General features: G+C 41.7%; 1 protein-coding gene and 1 long non-coding RNA gene across 9 annotated transcripts; one reads left to right on the top strand and one right to left on the bottom strand.

Moving 5' to 3' along the window:
- Positions 1-25: 25 nt before the first annotated feature.
- LOC140648185 (uncharacterized) lies at positions 26-7,515 on the bottom strand. Of its 2 annotated transcripts, none has more exons than XR_012041137.1 (3): positions 6,956-7,515; positions 4,871-5,087; positions 26-2,454 (listed from the first exon to the last, which is right to left on the bottom strand). It is a non-coding gene; the product is annotated as an uncharacterized lncRNA (long non-coding RNA). The 2 variants fall into 2 exon arrangements; XR_012041136.1 differs by lacking the exon at positions 26-2,454 and adding an exon at positions 2,485-4,752.
- A 293-nt stretch (positions 7,516-7,808) lies between these two features.
- On the top strand, positions 7,809-22,668 carry CDV3 (CDV3 homolog). Of its 7 annotated transcripts, none has more exons than XM_072853820.1 (6): positions 7,809-8,343; positions 10,415-10,494; positions 12,662-12,798; positions 13,873-14,035; positions 15,157-15,206; positions 15,338-15,582. In XM_072853820.1, the coding sequence occupies exons 1-6, from the start codon at positions 8,119-8,121 to the stop codon at positions 15,343-15,345; spliced, it is 663 nt and encodes a 220-aa protein (XP_072709921.1). In that variant the 5' UTR covers positions 7,809-8,118; the 3' UTR covers positions 15,346-15,582. The 7 variants fall into 7 exon arrangements, with proteins under 7 accessions (XP_072709921.1, XP_072709919.1, XP_072709923.1 ...); XM_072853822.1 differs by lacking the exon at positions 15,338-15,582 and adding an exon at positions 22,114-22,668 and having other exon boundaries at positions 7,810-8,343; XM_072853819.1 differs by lacking the exon at positions 15,338-15,582 and adding an exon at positions 15,589-17,470 and having other exon boundaries at positions 7,810-8,343.
- Positions 22,669-24,390: the final 1,722 nt, after the last annotated feature.

Here is a 24,390-nt window from a genome sequence, read left to right as displayed (position 1 = left end):
CTTCCAGCACTGCCATGGAAGGACAAGGTTTAGGAATACGCCAGTAGATCTCCGAGTTTCACTTCCCTGAAGATTTGAGATTAAGAAGCTACTACAGCATCTGGGGGCTACATTAGTGGCTGTAAAGCAGCTGTGTTGTTGTTTCTTGCCTTGGGTACATTATGCCTTCCCTCCTCCTCCCACTATGCAGTCCAAATATTAAAGCTATGATCCTAGGGAAGCTTCCTTTCTAAACACACAAGTTCCCCCTGAAGTCTGAGGACAGAATCTGGCCCACTGACTATACCTTTTGTGAAGAAACATAGTTCAGACTCTTAACATTTGTCCTCTGGGAATAACCTGTAAACACCTTTACAGTGGTTGGGTTGCTTGGTTGGGCTTTTTTAAGAGCCTCAATCACCATTAGTTATGGAACCTCTGAGAATCTGATCCACAGATTTTTTACTTGCTCTTCTGCTCAGGTCAGGGAGAAATATTTTTTATAATCAGATCCTGCAGAAGTTGATGAGATTTCACCAGCTGAACTGAGGATAGTACTTGGTTCAGCAATTTTCCTATTTGTAGTAGTGACCAATTTTTTATTTTTTTTTTTTACTTTCAGCTGATTATGAAACTCTCAGCCCACAGAAGACCATTGCCATTAAAGCAAAAGAAGATGTCACTGCCAATTATGTTCGTGGAAGCTAAAAACCCATCAAAGCAGCCTGCTTTATTCAGTTTGATTCAACAATCGAAGTAGGTTGTAGCTTGAACAACTTTATTAGACCCTTCTCATGTAATTGCTTTGCTTACAGATTTCAATTTACTCATGTTGTTAAAATTATAATAAAAATAAAGAATATCAGGTTTTTCATTTGACTTTTTTTTTCTTCCAGTATTTTTCAGGATAGCTGAAGGGGGTTGGCTTAAGAACATAGGCCCTCCACTTTCTAGCAAGCAAACTCTTTCTTTTTATAGTACAAATACATCTAGACTGAACTACCCCTCCACTGTGCACACAGCATCTGCATGGAAATGGTGAGCGCTCTGCTGTGTCACAAGACCACTCACACACTCACACACAAGCTCACTAGTGTGAGATCTAATTCAAATAATGCTGAAGCAGTTAAAGTGTGCTATTAACTCGATGCGATTAATTTTGCAATACGTAAGCCAGCATAAACACTAATGTGAGCATCCCAGCAGTACTTAATAAACATGTTTTAACTCTAGTCTAAACTTCTGGAAAAGTTGAAGGTGCAGAAGAGCAACAACAGTTCTGCCTGCAGCCCAGGTCACATCATTTTAATGTGTACTGAGAGTCCTAGCCAGGGTGGCAGTTTGTGCAAATGTGATACTTTTTGATATATTGATACATTTTAATATTTGGTTTTTGTATGCTTGGCTCTTTCTTGATATCAACATCCCTTAAGGCAGGTTGGCCAAACTTCTTTTGAACAGGCACCCACATAGCATCATCGTGTGGGTGACCCTCAGTAGTTTCTCTTATTTTGACGGTATCATGATGAAAAAGATTTGCCATCTTTCACTTCTGACTTTCTTTTATATTTTAAATATTGATATCCTCATCGTATTGCATTTGCAGTATGGTCATATAAAGTGCCAAGATGGATCCTGCATTTTCAGAGAAACATAATGAACCTTGGTCCCTATCACACAAAATCTTAGGTAGATGGCTGGCTTTCCTTCACAGGTCCCTGCCCAGGAATGAAGCTAACCATACATGTGTTTGTTGGATTAGGACTTTACAGTATTGACAGTTACACAGGGTGACAACATAGTTCATTAAGTGGACTCAAAGACTACTGAGAAACAGTATGTATTAGAGAACACAATGGCATACAGCATATATGAGAGGTAGTCTACAGATATTTTGATCTTTAATTGAAACATTAGCTAACAAAGCTACTTAGTTTTTAAAGACTGATAAAATCAAATACACTCCAAATCCACTCTACTTGATCCACCAGTGAACAACAGGAATCAGCACACAAGTGTTGTCATGCCTTTCCTTGCACATTCCCCCACACATGGAAAAGCCTTCCCGACACAGTTACTTGACAAACAATTCCTCATTTAATCTCTGCAAAAAGGCCATTTGGCATGTACCACCTGCAAGATTTTGATCAAAAAATTACTGGATTAAGAGACTACCCAACAACAACCAAAAAAGAAAGGCAGATGATGGCAGATTCCCGTTTTTTCTCATAGAATGTAGGCTCCTCAGAGCAGTGATAATACCTTCTTACATATCAGTGCAGAACTTACCAAGCTGAGGCTCCATCACGAATAGTGATGATGAGAGAAAATACACACAAATGGTGGTACAAGAGACGAGATGGCACAGACCCTCAGGTTGTTGTTCACTGGATGCTGTCTAGGAATGGTCACTTTTTGACATTAGTGAAACATAACCTCCCCCTCATTCTTGACACATAAGAGAGAGCAGTTTCCCTATGATTTGAGAAAAAAGAGGGAATTTACAAATGATTTGTGTATTTCTTCATAGCAGCCCCCTGATAGGTTTTCAGGTTTTCCTTCTGTCTCTTGTGTGCTGTAATTATTGACAGCAGCTTCTATAAATAATCAAATGAATCCTACAGCATAAAAATATACAATCTGGCATCAGATCTCTTTGCTATTTTCTAGTGATGCTTCAGGTATGAAAAGACACTGCTGGCTATTGCACTGTGAAACTGTTCTTTATAAATGTCACTGACAGAGATAAACCTGATGAAATTATGAGTCTACAATCACACTGTGATGCGAAAGTAAGGATTTTTTAAAGTTTCTTATATGCCATTCCAAGTTCTTGCTCCAAGAAAACTTGGGTCATAGGTTCAAATGACCCAGCATATTTCATAAAAATTAAATTAGATTCCTACTGAGATGTTTATTCATTGGAATGGAAAGTTTCTTGCAAAATCATCAAGGTATTCCAGTATGGGGAAGTGGCTGGAAAAGGAGGAAGCATCTAAGCATAAATAATGAATTTCCAGCAGCTTTTCTTTCTATCCCTAGCAAAGACCAAAAGCCACTGAAAAGATTGTTTTTGTGATAGTTCATCAGAAGTCAAATGTAGCACATCTGGCCCTTCGAAAACAAAGTGCTTTCATATTAAGTGCTAAAACTCTTGTGAAGAAATCTCTCTCTACTTTTACACAAATTCCTGCTAGCTACCTAGCTAGCTACACAGCCCCTCCAGCATACCTGGCCAGCCTGAATGCTATCTAAGCATCAACGGTATTCACTATGTGAGATGGGAAACTGAGAATATGAGAGACTAAAGGCTTTCACAACTATTTGTCAGTGCTAAGGTTCATAAACTGATTTATCTTTATATTTATCCTCTAGTCTAGCAGTTGCTATATTAAATACAGGCGAACATGTTTCCAACCGGTTTTCCTAAGAAAACCAAAACCAGAAAACAGGTTTTATTATTTCCTACTGCAGTATCTATCACACCCATATTCCCATGAAGGGATTTGTGGCATTCGCTGTTACACAGACTCAGGATGCAGTCAGAGAGTACACATAATACAATCTAACAGCCAGCTGCTTCATAAAAAGACATTTCTACTCCCCCTCACTTGCTACGCATTCCCATCACACTGTCTTGTGTTAGCACCAACACCTGTCTGATGTCTCAGGAGACAGTTCAGGAAGCAAAATCAGCAGAAAATTAGCCCTGCAAAATTCAGGGAAACTTTCCTGCCACTCAGCTCCCTGAATCAGGCCACTGCAGGGTCAGACATGTACCAGTAGCAGCACAGGGATGGGAGGTGGAGAGAGACTAGTCAGAGCTGTAAAGCACGGCCACCCCCCTTGGCGATATCTAGTCACTAGGTCAGATTAAGCTGTATCGTCAAACCATATGCATACTTTATCCTCCTCCTCAGCCAGGCACAGCTTCTTCTGCGCCACAGCTTGAACACACGCTGCTGCATCCTCGAGGGAGGCAGAGGGTGCCAGCCCTATGCTAGCCCATGCTTCATTTCAGATTTCACACTGAGTAGCAGCATACCACACCAGCTAGGAACTGGTACTCTAGCCTATCTTCCTACTATTTACATTTTAGCATAAGCATTATTACACTGATTCTGTGGTTAAAAGATTATTTTTAAGGTGACTTCAAGCTGGCATTGTGTAAAATTTGATACTTCAACAAAACACCATGCACTGCTGCCACCACTGCCTGCTTTCAGATGGCAATTACTGGTAGAGAAATGGGCATGATAATGCTTCTCCCTTCTGGCTGTAGAGGTCTGAAATTACAGCAAACTCTTAGCACCCCAAAGCTGATAGGAAGGTTAAGCTCCTAAAGAGAACCAGGGCCCATGCTGTGGCAAGGACTCCACCAGAACCCTTCTGCAAGCTGCTCTGCACCTAAGGGCACCTTCTCCAATTTCCTTAAGCAGGCGTCTGCCTAAGAGTTATCGAATGAAGTGTTCTTCTGCTTGTGCTCTGCAAATGTCAAAGCAGTTTGCAGTCTGTCACCTTCATGTCGCAGAATGGAGATAATTAGGTACGAAGAAGTAAGGGTAAGACAAAACACTGGGTGACTGGAAATGGAAGTCTGCTCTTGCCTCCTGCATCACCCACAACTCACTTCGGCTTTCCTTTCTTCAGTTTCTCCACACGAATAGAGGCTGCTGCATCACTTCCCCTACATGCAGTAGTGCTTCAATCCTCAACCTTTATAAAATGCACCAAGATGCACAGGGAACAGCATCATGGCAAGACTCATCATAGCTACAAGACAAAGACGAGAGGTGGACAGGCACCACTGTATGCCACGACAGGCACGCTGCAGTGTGCACTGCTAACGTGGGGGAGGAAAGAGACAAGAGTACTCCGGGTAAATCTGTACCTGAGCAGAGGCATTCAAAGCACTGTGTCTTGCCAAAGGTTGGTCACACAGGTCAGTGATATACACTGCAGTAGAAAGCTGTCTGCTGAGTTCGTGCTCCCATCGCGGCAATGTGGCATTCTGGATATATTCCTTGCATTACAAACATTACTTCTGCCAGTCCATGCCTGTGAGCCATTCTTCAGCCAAATGTCCTCTGTGTAAGTATTAAGGATCACTGAATTTGAGAGAGGAAAAAACAGAAATACTGACCTTTTTTTTCTGCATCTAACATTTTACACAGCAACAATCTTAACCATAAAAGCTAACGCAATGCATTTGCAGAGAACTACAAATGCTGTACATCAGCATGTTTTCACAATTTTACATAAAAATAAAACCAGAGGTGGGAGGCAAATTGAAGCATAACTGCATAACTAATGCTTCCTTTAAAGTGCCAACCGAGACATGTCTTTAAATGTGGATCTAAGCCTTCCGAGGCCCAAAATGTTGCTGCTATTTTCCATGGTTTCCACTGAGATTTCACAGCTGAAATGTTTCTTGGTACTCTGCTCCTGACAGGTATTAAGTTTCTAATCCAGAGTTGGTCATGCCAGCCTTACAGCACTGTGTTTGCAAGGGACAAGTGACGCAGATGCTAAAAGCAGCAAAAAGCCATCAGGTTTGCATTCTTCAGCCTGATACTAGGGGTTATTCATAATAATGCAATGAAAATATTTTACCAGCTGCTGAAATTCAAAAAAAGCGTAGCTTAGAATCAGACACAGCACTGTACTTAGTGGCCAGTATTAGATTACCTACCACAAAAGCTGAGGGATACAAATTGTCTGCTTAGTTGCATATTATTATCAGTGCTGAGCCTGCAAGTTACGGCATTGTGCAGTGCGGAGGTATGTCAGCTTCCTGGGCAGTAATGGAGTAAAAATGCAAGGGAAGGCAGTGCTCCGACAAAAGGAACGTTAAACACCCTTCCACACTGAGCTGTCCTGTGTCACATCTTCCATGTGACTTTCTATCAACCGAAGGCGACAGCAGGAGTAGGAGGGGAGCCCAGGTGCACCAAGGAGGCACAGAAAATGAGAGTTAGCTACCAAATTTGCTTTCTACTTCAGTAATTATTCCTATCATGAAATAGAAAGTGTCATTGATCATGCAGCATTCTCAGTGTTACCAGGTGAACCGTTGTGCCTGGAATTTTTAGTTCTCAGGGCCTGCTCTATGCGGGATCAAATCCTGTAAGTGCACAGAATGTCAATGGTAGTAGAGAAACATAAGGAGAACGCAGCACGACAGACATAAAAAGAGGAATGTAACAAATCTCCCCAATGCAGAACACTCAACTACAATTCAGTTACTCACAGCTAAAAAACGCTTCACAAAGACAGAGAGTATTTAACCTCTTTCTGCAATATGACAATAGCACCTCCCCTGTTTTTTCAAAGAAGCCAAGAACTATGGATGGAAAACACTAAACAACAGTATTTTCATGGACACAAATTAAAGAGACTGTCAAACGCTCTCCAAAGTTCAGAAAAACTTTTCATTTGTATGTTAATATATACACACATACACAACAATTTCAAGAGAAAATATCACAAAGCATAAAATGATACTAAATAAATCAAGACTACAAACATGCTTACTTTTATATTACTATAGTACAAACCAATGCTTATTTGATGGATAATTCTCGTTTGGGCTCACACTTTAGCAGTAGGAACATCTATCTCCTTTTGATGGCTGACCAACAAAGTAAGTCATCAGAAACAATGTTTCACGTAATTATTTATGACTCATGACAGTCTGAGGCTGTTTTTCAAACTGCTCTGCCTCAAAACTTTTGACAATACATTTTGAAGCCATGGTGAACTTTTAAAACACCCATGTGTTTTTGCAGACCTGAAGGTCACTACAGTACCCAAAGCTAGTGGTGACAATTTGCAGAGACCCACTGTGAATTTTGTTTTCCCGCAGATATTCCCTAGGCTTCACTACGAGTCAGGAAAGCAGCCAGGAAGTGCGCACCAACGCATGCTGACATTCTAGACAGAGTCGTGTTTCAAGTCTTAAGTCACTTAAACGCACCATTTCCAAGATGAAAGCTAAATTACTTCCTTGCATCCTTTACAATGACAGTGTAAGTGCACGGCCCTTCCCAGGGTGCGGGGAGACCGAGCCTTAGTCATCTCAGTCCACGCTAAGAGTGAACGCCACTTCACCCCAAGGATGTGGAGCAGGGCACAAACGGAGCCGCCGCTTGGCAGGCTGACAGACCTCCTGAGCAGGTAGGACTGTCTGAGAGCTGCGGCCGCTCCAGCAGCCCTCTCAGCCTCCTCAGAAGCGGCTCTCGCAGTGCTCCGTGGGGACAGCCCCTTTGGGCTCCCGTTCCTGTCCCTCTTTCACTCCGCGGCGGCCCCTGACAGGAAGGGCCTGTCCCGACGCGGGAAGCAGCCAACGGTCTCCCGAGGAGCCCCGGCTGGACCCAGTCCACCTGTGAGCCCTGCCCGGCCGGCCAGCCCCACACGCAGGTCCCCTCAGGGGCGCCGGCTCTCCTCAGGGGAAGGCGGAAGCGCGGGAGACCAAGCCCAACGGGAGACCAACGGCCGCCGGGCACACGCTACCCGGCAGGGCAGCGCCCCGCCCCGCCCCGCCCCGCGAGCCCAGCCTCAGCGCGCACGCGCCGCCCCGCTCAACGGAACCCCGTGCGCCTTCCTCCCCCCCACCCCCACCCGGCTCGGCCAATCCCCAGCCGCGCCGCCGCCTCCCCGCCCGTCACGCATTCTCACGTCGCGACGTCAGCGGCTTGCCCCTGGAGACTTCTGACTGGCCGGCAGGCACTTCCTTCCCGGCCGCTCATTGGCCGGGGCGCTGCGGCGCATGCGCGGGAGGGAGGACAGCAGGAAGGCCCCGCCCCCTTTCTCCTCAGCCCAGCCCCGCGGCGGGTCGCCTCCCCCTCCTCTCTTTCGGGCCGTGTCAAGCGGCGGCCACCAACGTGGAGCGCGGAAGCCTCCTCCCGCCGGGCGTCGGGCGGGCTCGCGCGGGCCCGGCCAGCCGCAGCCCTTAGGCGGCCGCGCTCGCTCCCCTCGGCGAGGGGCGGCAGGCAGCGGGAAGCCGCGCCGCCGCTGTGCGGGGCTCACCTGTTGGTCCGGGCCGCCGCTGCCCTCTCCTTCCCCCCCCCCGCCCCGCCGTTGGGAGCGGCCGCCGCGCGCAGGGCCCGGCCGCCGCCGCTGCCAGCCGGAGCCGCCGCCATGGCGGAGACCGAGGAGAGGAGCCTCGACGACTTCTTCGCCAAGCGGGACAAGAAGAAGCGGAAGGAGAAGAGCGGCCGAGGGGCCGCCGCCGCCTCCAGCGCCTCCAACGCCGCCTCTAACGCCGCAGGGGCGGCCGCGGCAGCCGGGGGGACCCGCCCGGCTGACGGCAGCGGTTCCGGGGCCGCCGCCTCCAACGCCGGCTCCGCCAAGACAGCGACCAAGGTGCGGCCGGGAGGAGGGGGGGTGGGGAGCGGGGCCGCTCCGTCGGGGCGGCGGTGGGGGAAGGGTCACGGCTTCCTCCGCTGGCCCGGGCGGCGCCTTCCTGCCGGCAGGGGGCGCCGCCGCCGCCGGCCCGGGGGAGCGGCGCCGCCCGGCCATGCGGGCGCTCTTGGCGGCACCGGGCCTGGCGGGGCTCCCGGGCCGGCCCAGCCCCGGAGCAGGGCGGCAGCAGGCTGGAGCCGTCGGGGCGCTGCTGCTGGGAGGGAAGTCCGGCGGGCTCCGGCCTGGGCGGACTCCCGGCCTCGAAACGCGCCCTGTATTCTCGTGGGGGGGTGGGGGTGGAAGCGGGGCCTGTTCCTGGTCTGCGGCTTCGGTTCTGCCCAGCCCTCCCTGGTTTCTGGGTCTTGGCGCAAGGTAGTGGCTGGCACTGAGGATTTGCATCAGGTGCCAGCCGTAGGCCACCTGGGTTTGTGGCGTGTGGCCTGTGGGCCTTGGCGATAAGATCCCCCTGGCTCTGCAGACAAAGTACGCCGAGCTCTTTGCCTTTCTGCCAGGAAGGGTCTTGCTGCCGGTAATTTTTTTTGTACCGTATTATAGTGAAACGATGAGAATGCAAGAGAAGCGCAAGTGCTCGTAGTTGAGTTAGTGCCTTACAACTGGCCATGCTGTATAATTTAAAATGAATTTTAAGAAATACTCTGCGATTTCCTAATGTTGTTTAACTTAGGGAGCTTGACAGCTGCAGTAGCTTTTTAAGTAGACCAAGGTGAGTGGTAATCTTTCAGCTGCCCTTCTGCTCATTTGCTTGTAAAATAGTATCTGGTTTTGACTGAAGCTTGTACTTGGATTAGAAATAAAGATCGTTAAACGTGAAAGGTATATTAGTTTGGAAACTGTGATGGTTCCATGGAGATGGGGATATAAGAAATCTAAAAGACTCTAGAGCTGTAGACTCACGTTCTTCCAAAAGACTGACTCTTCAGCAGACGGTAAAGTAACATGAAGTCACTTTATACTTCTGCTGTTACTTTAAAGCAGGTCAAAGTTTTCCTGCTAGAGGTTGGTAATGTAGAAGATCCTAGGACGGGGCTCTTAGAAGAATCTGTATTCCCAGCTGTTCAGCAGAAAGGGGGCTATACCATTGGCAGACCTTGCTTGCAAGGTCTTTGTATTTAAAGTAATATAACTGCATTTCATGTAGAGTGTAAGAGTTATGTAAACTATTAATTAGGCTGTGTGTGTCTTAAAGCTGTGACTAGGAACATGGGAGGACTGCTTATCTCTTCTGGTCCATTTCTGGCCTATCTTAATAACCCCAGAATCTGCTGATTACATAGCAGGACAAAATTGGCTCCATTTAGGTGGGTCCCTCTTTCCCCTTACATGTAATCTAACTTCCCTTTTAAAACCTTTAAGTGGTGCTCTCCAGAGACTAGTATTCTACTATTTTTGTGTACTAACATTGCTGTGGTTTTGAAGCTGACCTTTTTACTATTATAAAAATATTAAGAAAACAAGAAAGGCTGTAAATGTGGTTGTGAATGTGAAAAAGTCAAATGTACCAATATTAATCTTTGTCATAGATCCACTGTAAGCTATTCCAAATGTTCTTTACTGTTTGGCTCGTGAAATAGGTGATGGAAAAGTAAATCTAAAGCTTCATGTGCGTTCAAGCTGTCATAAAAGCTTACTGTTAAAGGGAGGGCTCTTGCCCTTGTATTTCCCTGGTCTTGACTGCACAGTCCTGTTCCCTGCTTTGTGTTGTCCCTTGACTTCCCGCTGGATTTTTACTGAGATGATATGGTTTTCTTTCACTTGAATTACTTTTTTGCTGGGGCATTTCTTAGCTGTTCTAGTGAGTTAAAGTCAGCTCGCAAGTGCATCCTAGCTGACATACAGTAAGTTGGGAAGGAGGGAGTGGAATCCTTTCCCCTGTTGGCAGTGGTGCGCACAGATAGGTTTCCCATGGAACTGCACCTTCACCCTTAGTTTTCTTTGTGTTATCTTAGTTATATTCTTCTTTTCTACTTTCAGTGTAAAGAAGGTAACAACTTATATTTTTCTCTTCTTACAGGAAGAGGATGATTGGAAAGAGTTTGAGCAAAAGGAAGAAATTGATTATAGTGGTCTTAGAGTTCAGTCCATGCAAATAAGGTACTGCTTTTTTTTTCCCCCCTCTTTCTCTCCAGTATAATCATTACTTACGTCTAAAAAGTATGTTCTTTCTTCAGAGCTGCCTCCGTGGAGTCCAATTAAGCAGAGGTTTGATATGTTTCTGCTAGTATAGAAGTTTGCAGCAGGGTAACTTAGGTTTGTCTGTTCTCTGCTGATGTTCTCTTTATTTTCTAAATCTCTGATACTCTAGGTCTATCTGTTTTGGTTGGGACTGAGATTTTTATTACAAATGCTTAACATTCCCCTCTGTAAAGATAGTAAAGTAGGAATTTCTCTGAGAGAGGAGTGCAGGACAGTAATTCCCACTGGATCACTTGACTGTTGTAAGGGTATCTGACTCAATCTATTCAGCATCTCAGTTTGGGGAGTGAATTCCTGAACCATTGCATTTTTATTTCAATAAAACCCAAAAATATAGTTGGTAAAACTAGTGTCCCCTGACAAGATCCCACAGGACTGCATTTATGAGTCTCATCCAAGATTCTTTGTTTGCTTTTTCATTAGATTGTTCCTGTAATCTGATCCAAAGTAAGTCTGCTTAGATCTGTCCTGGTTAAGAAAAACTTTTCATCAGGTCAGAAGAAGGATTTTTATGACCTCAGTCTTAGACTTGAGAATGTCATATTGATGATTTTCAGAATAATGCCATCTGAAAATCATGTTAACTGTAACCAGTGCAATAGATGCTTTCTTCACTGTTTGAGCAGGTCTTACATATTATTTGATTTATTTATTTTTTTAACACCCCCCCCCCCACCCTTCCCTTTCAGTTAACTAGTCCTTTTAGGCTGTTTGCACGTATTTGGTCCACAAGCTCTCCATACCATTGAAGTGTTACAGCGGATAATCACATGTCTGAATGGACAAGTAACAAGTGGGCTGCTTCACTGACTACTAGTACTGTTTGATTGAAAATCGAGTACTTTGGTTTTCCAGACAAAGGCTGGCATTCTGAATGCTTTTGATGCTGTGGCAGATTTTCAGGCATGTGGAGGTTTCTGCCACAGGATTTTGTAACCACTCGGTGGATTCAAGGGGAGAGTGGAGAAGTAAATGGAAGAAGAACCCACTGGAGGTTATAAATTATCCAGCTCTGGAGATCTCTTTGCTGAAAATAAGACACAGAGTATCTGGTGGAGGTGGGATGTTATGTATACTTTGTTCTAGCTAGTCTGTAGGCATCCGCTTTTAACTGAAGTTTAAAATAGGATAGTGATGTGTTTAGGCCCTTGGTCCAGCTTACTATGATTGTTACTGTATTTGGATGAATAGTGAAAGGCCGTTTAATTTTCAGAAATGATAGGTATTTTTAACTGTTCTCTGACTATTACTTATATAGAAAGCTTATCCAATCATGATTAGTAGGATTTGGTGCATTATAAACTTCTGTATTCACACTTTGCTGCTGCTGTTCAGATCAATGTCTTGGGTTTTTTAACAGCCTCACCCTCCATGTATGTCCCGTTGTACCACACAGCTTTCTGTAGTAGCTTTGTCTAGCGAATTATTTTGAGTCTCTGACCATTTCTATGCAAAATAAAGTAGTCAAAATACAGTCAGGCTTTTGCATATGATTTATCTTTAAAAAGTGGCATATATTTCTCTCTGTATTTTTTTGATTGCCTGCTTTAAAAAAAATATCTGAGTTGGTTTGTAGATTATATTTGTATGGGTAATATAAGAGTGTTTCTCAGGTTGCGGTTATAGGGAAAAGGAGCTCAGGACTTGCTTTCTGTCACTACTTTTCCACAATTTCTTCCTCTTGACTAAAGCATTTTATGGAAGCTGGACTTGTAGCCCTTTCCTGCTTTATCTTCTCATTGCTTCCAAATGCATGACTGTCTTAGTAAGAAAAAAGTCTTTCAGCTCAAAATAAGAAATCAATTTATTTGATCACTTAATACAGTTTTAATTTGTCTTTTTTTTTAAGAACTTTTTTCCTTCTCAGTTGCCAAATTATGTAGCAGTGTGCCAAAAATAGTTCAGATGGAAGTACTAATACAGTGGTTACAGGACTAATGTAGTCTGGTTAAATCTAGTATCTTCAGTACAGTAGCCTTGAAGTCGTGTCTACGGTGACTGTGTAATCTCTGGCAAGTCTCAAACCTCTGTTTGTAAAATGCTACTTATCATTTCTCTTCTATAGTGAAAAGGAAGATGATGAAAGTGAAAAAAGAGAAGAACCCGGTGACAACTGGGAGGAGACTGGTGGTGGTGTAGACAGATCATCTGGTCCTTGGAACAAGTCAGCTCCTGCACCAGCACCTGTCGTTGAACCAATTGGTAACTTTAACTCAGAGTTGTTGCTTTTTCCAATCGGAAGTATATCAGGCTGAATTAAGCTGCTCAGTGGGTAGAGCTCAAGGAGCAGTTCCTATTCAGGCACCTTCTAACATACTAATGGCTTGTTTGACATGCTAGCAAATGGGTAAATTTTCCTGTGAATGGATCTGAGGAACTGAATTGGTAGTATTGTCAGGTACTTAAAATAAACACGAATGGAGGGCTTTTTATTTCCGACTTCGAAGGGGGGGGGGGGAGAGAAGCATTCCATCTTTGAAGGAGATCCCTCTACTTTGCAATCTGCAAAATAGCTGTTGGAAGCATTTCTGTTGATCTAAAAATATTGCTTTGACAATTAAGTGGATGTTCAGCCAGTATATGATGTCTAATATGGCAGTTCTCGAATAGGGTTCCATGGTTAGTAGTATGCTTTTTAAATCAGTTCTAGGGTACAGAGAACATGACATTGCAAAATTGATTCTTTAACTGGGATAGGACTTTAGTTTTGATTAAATACAATTTATTAGCATCAGTGGACATAACCTACTTAGCCATGATCTGAGTTCAGACTATTCTCTTCCATTGAGAAATTAATCGAAAAGTGGCCTGCTCTGTGTTTTCTTGTTTGAACAGGCAAGGAGGTAAAGTTAGTTAATCAGTGTTGTTTCGTTGTAGATTGTTACCTTAAATACGAACTATTTGGATATTCTCTTCTGCATCTGGAGAGGTGTTTTCAATAAGATTTGGCAAATATATAATTATGTGTTTAAATCTCTAGTTTTAAATGTAAGCTGCTAATAAATTGCAAATAAGAAACATGAAGTCCTCATCAGTGGTTTTGATTCACTGAACTTTGTGAGGCAATACACTGGAGCTGCATTTTAATTTGATTACTAAGTATAGGTTACATTAGGTGACACCTAGTTTCCTGCCTTGTCCAAAATATTTGCTTCCAGAGCTCTAAAAGGTGCAAAAACATACTTGTGAGATTCTTTTCTTTTTTTTTAATTTGTGTTTTCTTTCAGATACGAATGTAAACTTACGATCTTGTCTAAATCTTGTTCTTATAACTAGTTACAGAAACCCCAGAACCAGTTCAGACTGGTGGTGTATACAGGCCGCCTGGTGCCAGGGAGGGTGGCAGGCCACGGAGAGCACAGCAAGGACCACCAGAAATCTATAGTGATACGCAGTTTCCGTCACTGCAGTCCACCGCCAAGCTCGTAGACAGTCGAAAGTAAGTACATTCCATTAATTCCCTAAGAGACATATTTTAACTGCCTCCTCTAAGTTCTTATTTTGTTTTAGGGCTTAAGCCTGAATCTTTCCACAGAGGAAGGAAATAACTAATAAATTATTCTGTTTGGCAAAGAGATATGGGAGGGGTCTTAACTGTATTTTCCAACTCTAGGAAGGGCTTCCCATGAAATAACTTTCATAGGGCATGGCCCAGTGAGACAGCCAAACAAGACTGCCAGTTACCTTATCTTTGACTTGCTGAAGGATCTCTCTGAAGCAGAATATTTCTGCTCTTGACAGTATTTGGTTCCCTGAGATATGAGCCATGGTGAGGCTCTCTGGTATTACCGTCAGTAGACATGAGTAGGATGTCTTGAGCACACTGCCTTCTCATTAGAGATGTGAAGGTAATTAAATGGAGGAATGGGGTTTAATACAAATACAAATCAGTAATGGCTGTCTGAGCTGTGGTTTACAATGATAAGCCCCCCCCCAGTTTTGCTGAAGTGTTTTGTATTTTGTGAAGACTTGAGTCTCACCCTGCTTTTGAGTCCTGATCTTTGCATAACTTCATTCCCTACAGAAAAGATAGCTAGGCCAATACCTAATTCACTTGAGTTTTGGGGGGGGGTTGGGGTTTTTTTTTTTGGCTTGCTGTGTTATTGACTAATACAGCCTAGCAGAAGCTTTGTTTCTTCTGTTTTGGTTTTTTTTTTTTTTGCTATGGCTTTGTCTGCTTGGCAAATGAGACATACTGTCATTGATGCTTTAGGGTTTGAATGGTGCAAATTGAGCTAAGATGAAATTCTGAGTGAACATTCTAGAAATGGACTTATGCTTTCTAAAACCTATTTTTCATAAATGCACTTAAGTTTACTTTTGAGAATGTTAATATTGAAATTTAGAATGTAATCTGAATTGTCCTGGGTGATGAGCTTGGTTCTGGAGATAAGGTTTTACAAGATTTGCTTGGGAATGTTTGGGTGTTCTGTTAAAACTCTAGACCTTAGTGTTCTGTGTTCATAATGTTTTTGTTGGGATGGGGTGGAAATCGACTAGAAATTCACGATTCACAAGCTAGTGATAAGATATTTACTGATTACATTTCTTTTCCCTTAGGGATAAAGAAATGGAGAAGAGCTTTGAAGTAGTAAAACACAAAACTAGAGGTAGGGATGAGGTCTCAAAAAACCAGGCACTTAAACTTCAGCTAGACAACCAATATGCTGTGCTTGGGGATCAGTAGAGCTGCATACACATTACAATTAAGGAATGCTTTTTTGGTAACCCTTCTACTAAGGTAACTAAACTACAGCTAACGGCTATGATGAACATGCCACCTTATTTCTGCTGGATCTACTGCAGCAAGTGCAGACTACTTTGACGTAAGTGATTGGTTCTCCTGCACTATGGAAGCGTACTATGTTACAACTTCTCCATTGGATATGGGGTAAATTAATGTAAATGAGTGAACAAGAGTCATCAGTGTTCTTTAATTGCTCAGAGAGATACCTACAGCCAGTGGTCATTTCAAAATCTTTTTATGTTCAGATACTGAGCCTTCGTAAAGGTTGACTACCTCAGACTTGCTGCACTCATTGTGGACACCATGTGGATCACAACTTCTGGAAGAGAAGGTTACAGCTGTTTTAGTGGCCATCTGAAACTTGAAACCAGCTCTACTGGATTCCTGTCAGAAATCCTGCAGAAGTCAGCCATTTGGTTCCAATTTGCTATAACAAAGATTTAAGTGACCTTAATGACAAACCTATTCTGTTCCCCTTCTGAGGAATCCTGTCATGTGTAGCCATAGCCTACTAGAGACTTCTGGAGCGTACCATACCACTCATACTATCCAAGTATAACAGAGCTGTAGTTTGTTTACCTTTTTAGATAGCTGTACTGAAGTAACTGCAAAACAAATTAAAACTCATTCAGTATCAGATTTGAGGAATGATGGGTTTGAATGGTCTGTTTGCATTAGCCATTTTCACAGTTGTCTGTTTAAGCATTTTTTTCTATTCTCCACAAAAAAATGCCTGCCTTGTTTCTGGTATCAAATTGCAGTATATTTAAATAATGATGAGATATTGTAGTGAAATAGGGTTTATTTTGTTTTTCGTCATAAGGTTTGTCTTTCTCACCCTAAAGCACTAAGACTGAAGAGTTTTGATTTGACACAGAGGTATCCAGACTCCAACTACAGTTTTCAGAATTTGTCTTTTAAAAATGAGATACGTGGCAGTAGCGATTCTAGATAAAAATTTATCCTCTATTAAAAATAGTTATTTGTTCATTGAAGGGTAATGGTTACTTGATAACCAAAATAACTTCATATGCAGAGGGATAACTAAAGCTGGTAAGCCTTACTTGTTTGGCTACTTCTGTGAAGCATGCAGGCTTTTTGAGGCAGAAATCCTCTAAGTGAAACTCATAAACGGTGTTTAGTCAAAGTCAGGAAGTTAAGTAATAATGGAAGGCAGTGACTTTTTTAATTTGTTGTCATCTCTGACTTAATTTAGTGGAAGGAGGCAAAATGGCACTGAAACACTAAGAATATAGGACATTGCCTGTAACCGATTTGATGAATGAAGGCTGTCAAGTACCAAAAGTGTCCTGCTGTAACTGTTTTTCTCTTCTCTGAATTCCTACACCAGAAGCAAAATGAAGTATAATAGTGGCATGCTCCAGTGTTGAGGTTTCTCAGAGTAAATGCCAAAAAATAGACCCAACATCTGTAAGAGTTGCCAATGGCAAGAAAAACAAGGGAACAAAACACAGCTTGCTTACATGTGTGGGAGTACTGTGTATGTGCAGAAGATGAGGATAGTGCAGGAATCGCCTAGTTGGGTTCCCTTTGACTAACTGCTGACTTGCTTTAAATCTACTTCTCTGAGGCCAATGGGAATTTTGCTGTTGACTTCAGTGGGGCTGGGGTTTCACCTGGTTCTTTTGTGCACAGACTAAAACTGGCCTTGCCCTTGCAGAGTTAACTGTCTCTCAAACTTCTGCTAGAAGCTGCTATTAAAGAGAGGGCTCAAGAGACTATTCTTAAACTTGGATAATTCATTTGGAAACAAAACCCCACTGAAAGACCGATCCCAATCCCTTGGACTCTGAGCCATGTATCTTCCTTGAAAATACATTGTTGCCAGCAAAACTGTTGATTTGTCACTAAAGATTTCTGTGGAATTCATGGTAAATGGACATGTCACTTGATGTGGTAGAAATGAGAAGTCTTAAAACACTTTTCCTGATGCTCTGAAGTGATTGAGATCACCAATGCACATGAATCGAGTTTTAGTCTACTGTATGAAGGGTAGATGAGACTGTCCATTGTACCATTTTTATTTGAGGTTTTGGGCATGAATTCTGGCAGTTCAAGAAAACCCTGTAACAGTTTCAAATCAAATAAAATGGAAATATACATGGATTCTGGAGTCTAATGAATTTTTACCTTTAGTTCTAGCTTATAACTGTACAACAGGTGAGGAAACACAGCATTTGGATCTCTTAAGGGACAGGCCATGGAGGTGGGTAGTCAGCCTTATGGTCAGGTGGGCTATGTTTAAGAGCTTATAGCAGTGCATATTAGTATCACTTTTATTTATACATAGAAGTTTAGTTTGCTACCTGTCAGAGTGTCTTTTTACTCCCACCATATAGGACTGGTTTGAGATTGTGAATTGAGTATGAATGAAGCTTTGATTTGCTTTTCACTTGAAAGTAGCTCTGCTAAATTAAAAGAATAAAAAAAAAACCCCAAACCCCACAACCTCTGGATGGTTGCTGTCACCAGAATCCATCAGCTATTGATAACTAGAGGTGTTATTTTGGGGGCTTTTCTTAAGCGTATCATTCCAGGTTCTTTCTGGAGGCATAAAGGAAAAAAATCAGAAATGCAGCAGATTTCCATAGTACAGAATGTTAAACTATTTTAAAGTGTTTCTTGTGATAAATATCGCTGCCAGCAATTATCAAAATGCCAGTTGTCAGTATCTTCCTTGTAACAATTAATTGTTCTGCATGCCTGAAATTTTGAAAGTCAGTTCTCTGTGGAAGCTCAATATGCTTTTGAGACTCTGAAGTCCAACTTTATCTGGTTTGTTGTTGCATTCATTCGAGGCATGCTAAGAATGTCCATGTCATTCCTTCAAAATGCTTGTTGAAGGCTCATTCCATAAATGAAGGATTGTCGGTTGTAGAAACAAGATTCTTGATACCCATGAGTAAAATGCAGTTGTGTGCTGCTTCAGGAACTTCCTAACCTGTAACATGGTTTTATGGTGGCTCAGTTATTAATTTCCTATTTAAAGGTTCCATTTTACTTTCTCTGGCTTAAAATAAAAACACAGCCATAAAGTTACCAACTTGCTAGTAGAATGTTTAAATGTCCAGTACTTATTGGGGAAGGAACAATTTGGACTTGTGGTTCTCAGTGATATAGTCTGTATTTAAGGAATGTTAAAATGCCAAAACCTAGATAATTTTAATAAAGCTGGACTTCCCAAACACCTGCTGTAGGAATCTGGCATCTGTATTTACCTGAGCTGATGATAAATGTAGGAGAGGATTAGTTTTGCCTCCCCCCCACCCCGGTTTAGCTGTGCCATGTTTAATCTTATTGACAAATCAAGAGGAATAGACAACTAAAAGTGACTGTCTCCTGCTACTTCAGTTTTGTCTTTGTAGATAGCTTTACCAGTCATGTCCAAAGTAACTCTTACAAAACTTACGAATAGATTAATTTTTAATGGTACAAATTATGTTAGAGACCTGACACTGTAGGGACTAGGGTTTTTGGTATTTGACTGCATCTGTTGGCTCTTGGAAGTTCTTTCACCAGAATATGGCTGACACTCCTGTGCTGTTTAGGTCAGGTAAACACAATATACATTTGATAGGGCTGCACAGCTTGGAGTTTGCTTATCTGAGGTTTTGCAATAGTTGTATCTTTTTGTCTTTCTAATTTCAGCCTGCTTGAGCAGTTTTACAACTTGCTTGTGGTTTTCTGTCAAATACCATAACTAAAGTGGAGCAGATTATTCTATTTTAGACTAATAGGGCTTCATGTGCTTAAAAGGTTCTTATTTACAAGGTAGTAATATTATTCTTTCAAATATTGACACGGTCAGAGAAATGAATACCTCGTATTTTACATGATCAATTTGTGTCAGAGGCCCAAGAAACTAAATTTTGCCAAAAACACAAGTACTTAAAAATCTTTATGAATGGCCACAATCCAGGTTTTGTTGCCTGACTGTAATTTAGTTCCCAAATGATCTCTCTCTGTTTTCAGCTTTTAATTTCACAAATTGGTTTTAATGGTAAATAGGGGCTTTATTTGCAAATATAAGAAAATAGTAACATGCATATTTAAATTTCAGATCTATAAATTAGGTAGATACAAAGGGGGAGGAAATCTGACACATTTGCTGATAAATTCTTCAGAAGTTAAAAAGTCAGCTTGTCTGTATCGAGGTTAATAGGAGAACCTGCAAGCTCTAGCGGATGGAAGAAGAAATGACAGCAGAAAACAGAACTGAAGAGTCATAACTATCATGTATCTAGAGTTTGGCTTCTGAAGCACAAAGTGTAGTTCCACCATGTTCTGTTTGAAGTGAAAAGGAACAGGAAGGAAGATTTTTTTTTTTTAATTTGGGACTGGAAATACAACACAGGAGGTATAAGAAGAGAGGGATTAGGAAGGCCGTTTTCTAAATGATAGTATTAAAAATGATAGTATAGCCTGAGGCAGGGAGTAGAGTGTAAGTGGTTGGATAGGAGAAGTGCTGCGTGGGTAAGCACTACTTTCACAAATGACAGATCCAGCTGACTTTAAATCAGCAAAAGTGTTTGAAGTTCAGTAGTTGGGGAAGGCATCCCATTTTATTTTTTTCCCCTTTAAAGAAGACTCAGGAAAACCTGTCCAGAGAGAAGGTAGAATTTTGCATTGGTACAAAGCTGTCTAACCAGTTGCCTAAAGACAGAACTGAGAAAGGACAAATTCCAAGATAGTTCAGCAATCTTATTGGGAAATAACTTGTTTCATATTTAAGAAAACTCTTTTTCACTTCTGTATGATAAAAAGCTGAGACACTGATTCAAATTGCTATGAAGACATTTCATTTTTTTGTGAAGCATCTTCTAATGGTACGTATGTCATGGTTTTATATTCAGTTGCTTAGAATACACGTTAATATAGCAAGGTTAATGAAGTTCCATGGGCTGCTTAGCCAGAATACAAATATTTAAAAAGTATCACAGTATTAATGAATTGCCAGAAAAAGTAGTGCATCTGGAATACTGGAATGGAAAGTATAATCTAAAACAACTGCATGCACTGAAAAGAAGCAAGCCCATTTTGTAGCAAGAGCATAGGACCAAGAGAGTGGTATTTGGCCTTGGTTTTCCACTGAGCTGCTGTGTTAACTTCAAGTAATTTAGTTTCACTTTGCCTCAGTTTCCCCAGCTGTACCAAAAAAACCCAACAACCTACCTCACAGGGGTGTTGTGAGGCCAAAGCTGTTCTTTGTCAAGGGCTGAGGCTGATGGAAGGTGCTACAGAGGACTAAAAATCTTTATTAAAAGATCTTTATATTAGCTTTCATTACAGTATTTTAATACTACTTCGGGAAAGGCTTATTTCTACAGAATGTAATATACGTTCAATTTAAGATTTATGTAATTAGACTTATTTTAGTATGTATGGGTAAGGACAAAGTTCAGGCTGAGCACTCTAACTGATATTTCCTCTTTTTAATTATCTGTGCAACCCAGATGGTATATTGATATGAGGCTTTTTATTTTTACGTGGAATACATTAAAATCAATATTGCTATTTTTTGTAAGCCCCACGACTGAAATAAAATCCTGCTCACAGTTGATAGCCATCTCTTATAATGTGGCTGTTTTACAAGTTTTTCAGATTATGTGAACTAGAAATGTTCACTCCTGAAAGTATATGTTTGTGTCAGGATACTAAGTGGTATTTCGTGGCAGGAATGTAATTTTCTTTTGCTCTCCACATGTAAACACACATTTGTCCTACTCTTTATCCTTTCCTGTATTTAAGTTGAAGTGGCATGCAGGTACAATGGAAATACGGGAGAGAGTAATCTTAACTTCGAAACTTTTAAAATCTGGTATTAAGGCAGGCTGTGGAGGAAAAAGATGAAGGGAGTAAACCAAACGGAAATAGTTGCCCATGGAGAGGTGTCTGTGAAACAGATAAAGGAAAGAAACGGTCAGAAGATAGAGCTGAGAGGGGTAAGCTGAGGGGTAGGTAGGAGAGGAAGGAATACAGGTCCAGGAGAGGTGATTACCCTATTTACTGTTATATCCTGTTTTATTAGTTAACTGCAGCTGAAGGAACATGAAGAAATAATTTTTATGAATATGCCCTTGTCTGCTGTCGCTGGTGATTTCAAGGTTCATCGCTCAGCTTTTACAGTGGGCCTCCAAATAGAAGCAGAGAACATGATGGTGGCATGCATGCAGACAAATTAGACCTCTGGTGGGTACTGGACAGAGATGAGGCCCAGCAGCTATCTTCTCTTACTCATATTTTTATCATGGCAGCACCTCTAAGACAGTTGTTAATGTGCATCAGCCGTGACAATTCTCTGTCAGAAATGATCACTGTTAAATTTCCACAAACTATTGCAGTTGCTTCAGAGGGAATGTTTAACTAGCTGAATAATAAGCATTATAGAATAACACGGGGGCTTTTTGGAATACTTATGGCAATGATGATGATGAGTGATATTGAGGTCAACATTGGCAGGTGGCTTAATGACTTTGAGGTATATACCCTGTTATATGGTGGGGAGGAGAATTATTTTTAAGATGTATATCATCTATTCTTTTCCCCTCTTAACAAATAAACTACCTTGGTCTTACTGTCTTTCCAGCTATGGAGAGCTGCTTCTCCCATTCTCTTATCACTTTCCTCCCTGTATTTTTCTAACATGTCACTTTTTTTAAGGTGCTGATGAAACAGCAAATATTCATTGAGGACCTCTAAGAGAAATACATGCTGTAATATTTTTCCATATTGTTCTGTCTTTAATACAGCCTAACATCTTATTCGCTTTCTTGACTGCAACTACACATTGAGCAGATGTCTTCATCAAGCTGTCCATGGTGATGCCTAGATCGTCCCCTTGAAAGATCACAACTAATTCAGAATCCACCAGAGCATGTATGAGTGGTTTAAAGCCTTTCCAGTATTCATTGTCTTGGGTTTATTTTCTGTTGACATTCACTTGCCACTGAATTGCCAAGTTTACAGAGTTAGTTAGCCTACCCTGGCAATCACCATCTTCCCCAGTGCTGACAAACCTAGTAACTTTCTGTGGGCATTGGCTTTTGCCATCTGATATACTGAAGTCTTCAGTTTCATGTATATAATTCACTCTTCTTACCAGTGATTAGCATGGCATGCTCTTACTAACTGTTACTCAACCTGACCTTTTCTGTTCTGTTTCTTGTCTCCTATCTTCTATATTGAATTTTCTTCCTAGCTCATTTATAGCACTGAAGTCATCAAGTTACAACTGTCTGCTTTATTTCAAATAATTTGCCTACAGAAAACTGTTAGTCAAAATGTTGTCGTAAGCTTTTTTTAATTAAAGCAAATCACTTATTCTGTATCTTTTTCAGAGTATGTACAACCGTAACAAAATGATTCAAACCATAAAAACAGGCTGACAAGAGAACAAATGCATTGAGAAACAGGTAAAACATATGTGAATCTGATCTCCCAGAGCTTAACTTCATTGGTTTCAGTGGAGTTATTTCTCTCGCTTGAGGTCAGTTTCATTAAAACTTGATTTGAGATCTTCTCACTTGGAAGTCTAGATACAACAGCCACAATTAAGTACAAGTGAACAAGCCCCATAGCAAACTTGTAAATTTCTGGGTTACTCTGCTCTTTGTGGCAGAGATGAAGCAGATCTATTACTTGGGTCTCTGAGCAGCAACCAAATGGGCTCAGCCATGCTTAGTCTAACATACCTGTTGAGGTAGTTAACTGGATATTGAAATTAGATTACAAAATTTGAGATGAAGATGAGTGCTGCAACACTGGGGGGCAGGCTTAGTCTTTGTGGTTTGTTTCATCTCTTCACATTCTCATCTTGTACTTTAAAGATCATACATCCATAAATAAGGTTAAATCTTTAAGTGCTGACTGCATTTACCAGTATCGCTAAGTTTATAAATACAAAGGAGGTGTCATAAGGGAAGACTCAAGCCTGTTATGATATATAGCCTACCACTTGAGAGCTGCATTGTCCCAGTATCAGAATACTGTATCATACAGAACAGCTGCTTTCCAGTACTAGTAATGATATGTGGTTGAGAGGAATGTCCCTTGGATTTTGCATCCAAATAAATTGTATCTGTTAGGTGTTCTGTTACAGCTGTTACTAGTATTCTGTCAAAAACAATTGTGGCTGCTGGGGGTTTATAAAGTTGGCAAATTGGAGCTGAGGTTTTTTGTTAATTTTGAGGGGCAGGGGGGAATACAGCAGATGCAGCAATATCTGATAGTTGTTAGAATGTAGTACTTTGTACCCTCTCCCACACATCTAAAAGACTCATCTCTGCTGCTGTGCTCACCAAAGCCCTGTCTTGGCACTGTAAATCCTTACTGTGTTATTTACTAACCACCCAGTAACCTTCAGGACTGACTAGTTCTCTGACTATGCACTGTGTCTTTAATCTGGGAATTAGGTAAAAGGCAAACTGGCTTTGTAAACTGGCATGAGAGTGTTTTCTAGGTAATGGGCTCTGCTAATTTTTTTTCTGCAACTCAAAAGCCCAGCAAAAATCTCTTGATTTGACCTTTTTTCACCCTAGAGTATTCACTCCTTCTTTTGTTTGTCTACATTATTACCATGCCAAGGATTTCTAGTCAGGTGCCTGAATTATTCACCGCTTATTTAGAAAGCAGCTCTATAAGCAAGAACTCCTGAGTCTTGATCATGCTGTATTTCTTCAGTCAGGGCTCTAGCATTACAAACATGGCTCTATTTGTTGCAAAATTGCATAGCAAGTAAATGTGATCTCCTTGAAGAATTTAAACCTAGGCCCTCAAAGGCTATACAGGAGCCTAATTCCCACAGAATACAGCAAAATGAAGGCAGTAGCACTGGTCACAGTACAACATGGTTCAGCTATGAAAAGGAATGGGGTTGCATGACTGGTAATGTGCTAGCTCAAACAAAACTGTCTTATCTGGACAGCAGGGTCTAGCCTAGTGTGTTTTTATTTTTTTAAATGAAGAGATGACTGAGTGAAGAATAGTAAGAGGACATCTCTGTAAGTGGAAAAAAAATATGAAACTGA

Source organism: Ciconia boyciana, chromosome 2 (assembly GCF_034638445.1).
Source record: "Ciconia boyciana chromosome 2, ASM3463844v1, whole genome shotgun sequence".
In the NCBI taxonomy this organism is placed as follows: Eukaryota; Metazoa; Chordata; class Aves; order Ciconiiformes; family Ciconiidae; genus Ciconia; species Ciconia boyciana.
Note: the sequence above shows the minus strand (reverse complement) of the source record. Positions and strands in the feature narration are given on the sequence as shown.

What these genes read in the sequence shown, in the direction of transcription:
- CDV3 (XM_072853818.1), top strand. Translation starts at nt 8,119, where the DNA reads ATGGCGGAGACCGAGGAGAGGAGCCTCGACGACTTCTTCGCCAAGCGG. An exon ending in CCGCCAAGACAGCGACCAAG is followed by an intron (nt 8,344 to 10,414) that starts GTGCGGCCGGGA and finishes CTCTTCTTACAG; the next exon opens with GAAGAGGATGATTGGAAAGA. An exon ending in AAGCTCGTAGACAGTCGAAA is followed by an intron (nt 14,036 to 15,156) that starts GTAAGTACATTC and finishes CTTTTCCCTTAG; the next exon opens with GGATAAAGAAATGGAGAAGA.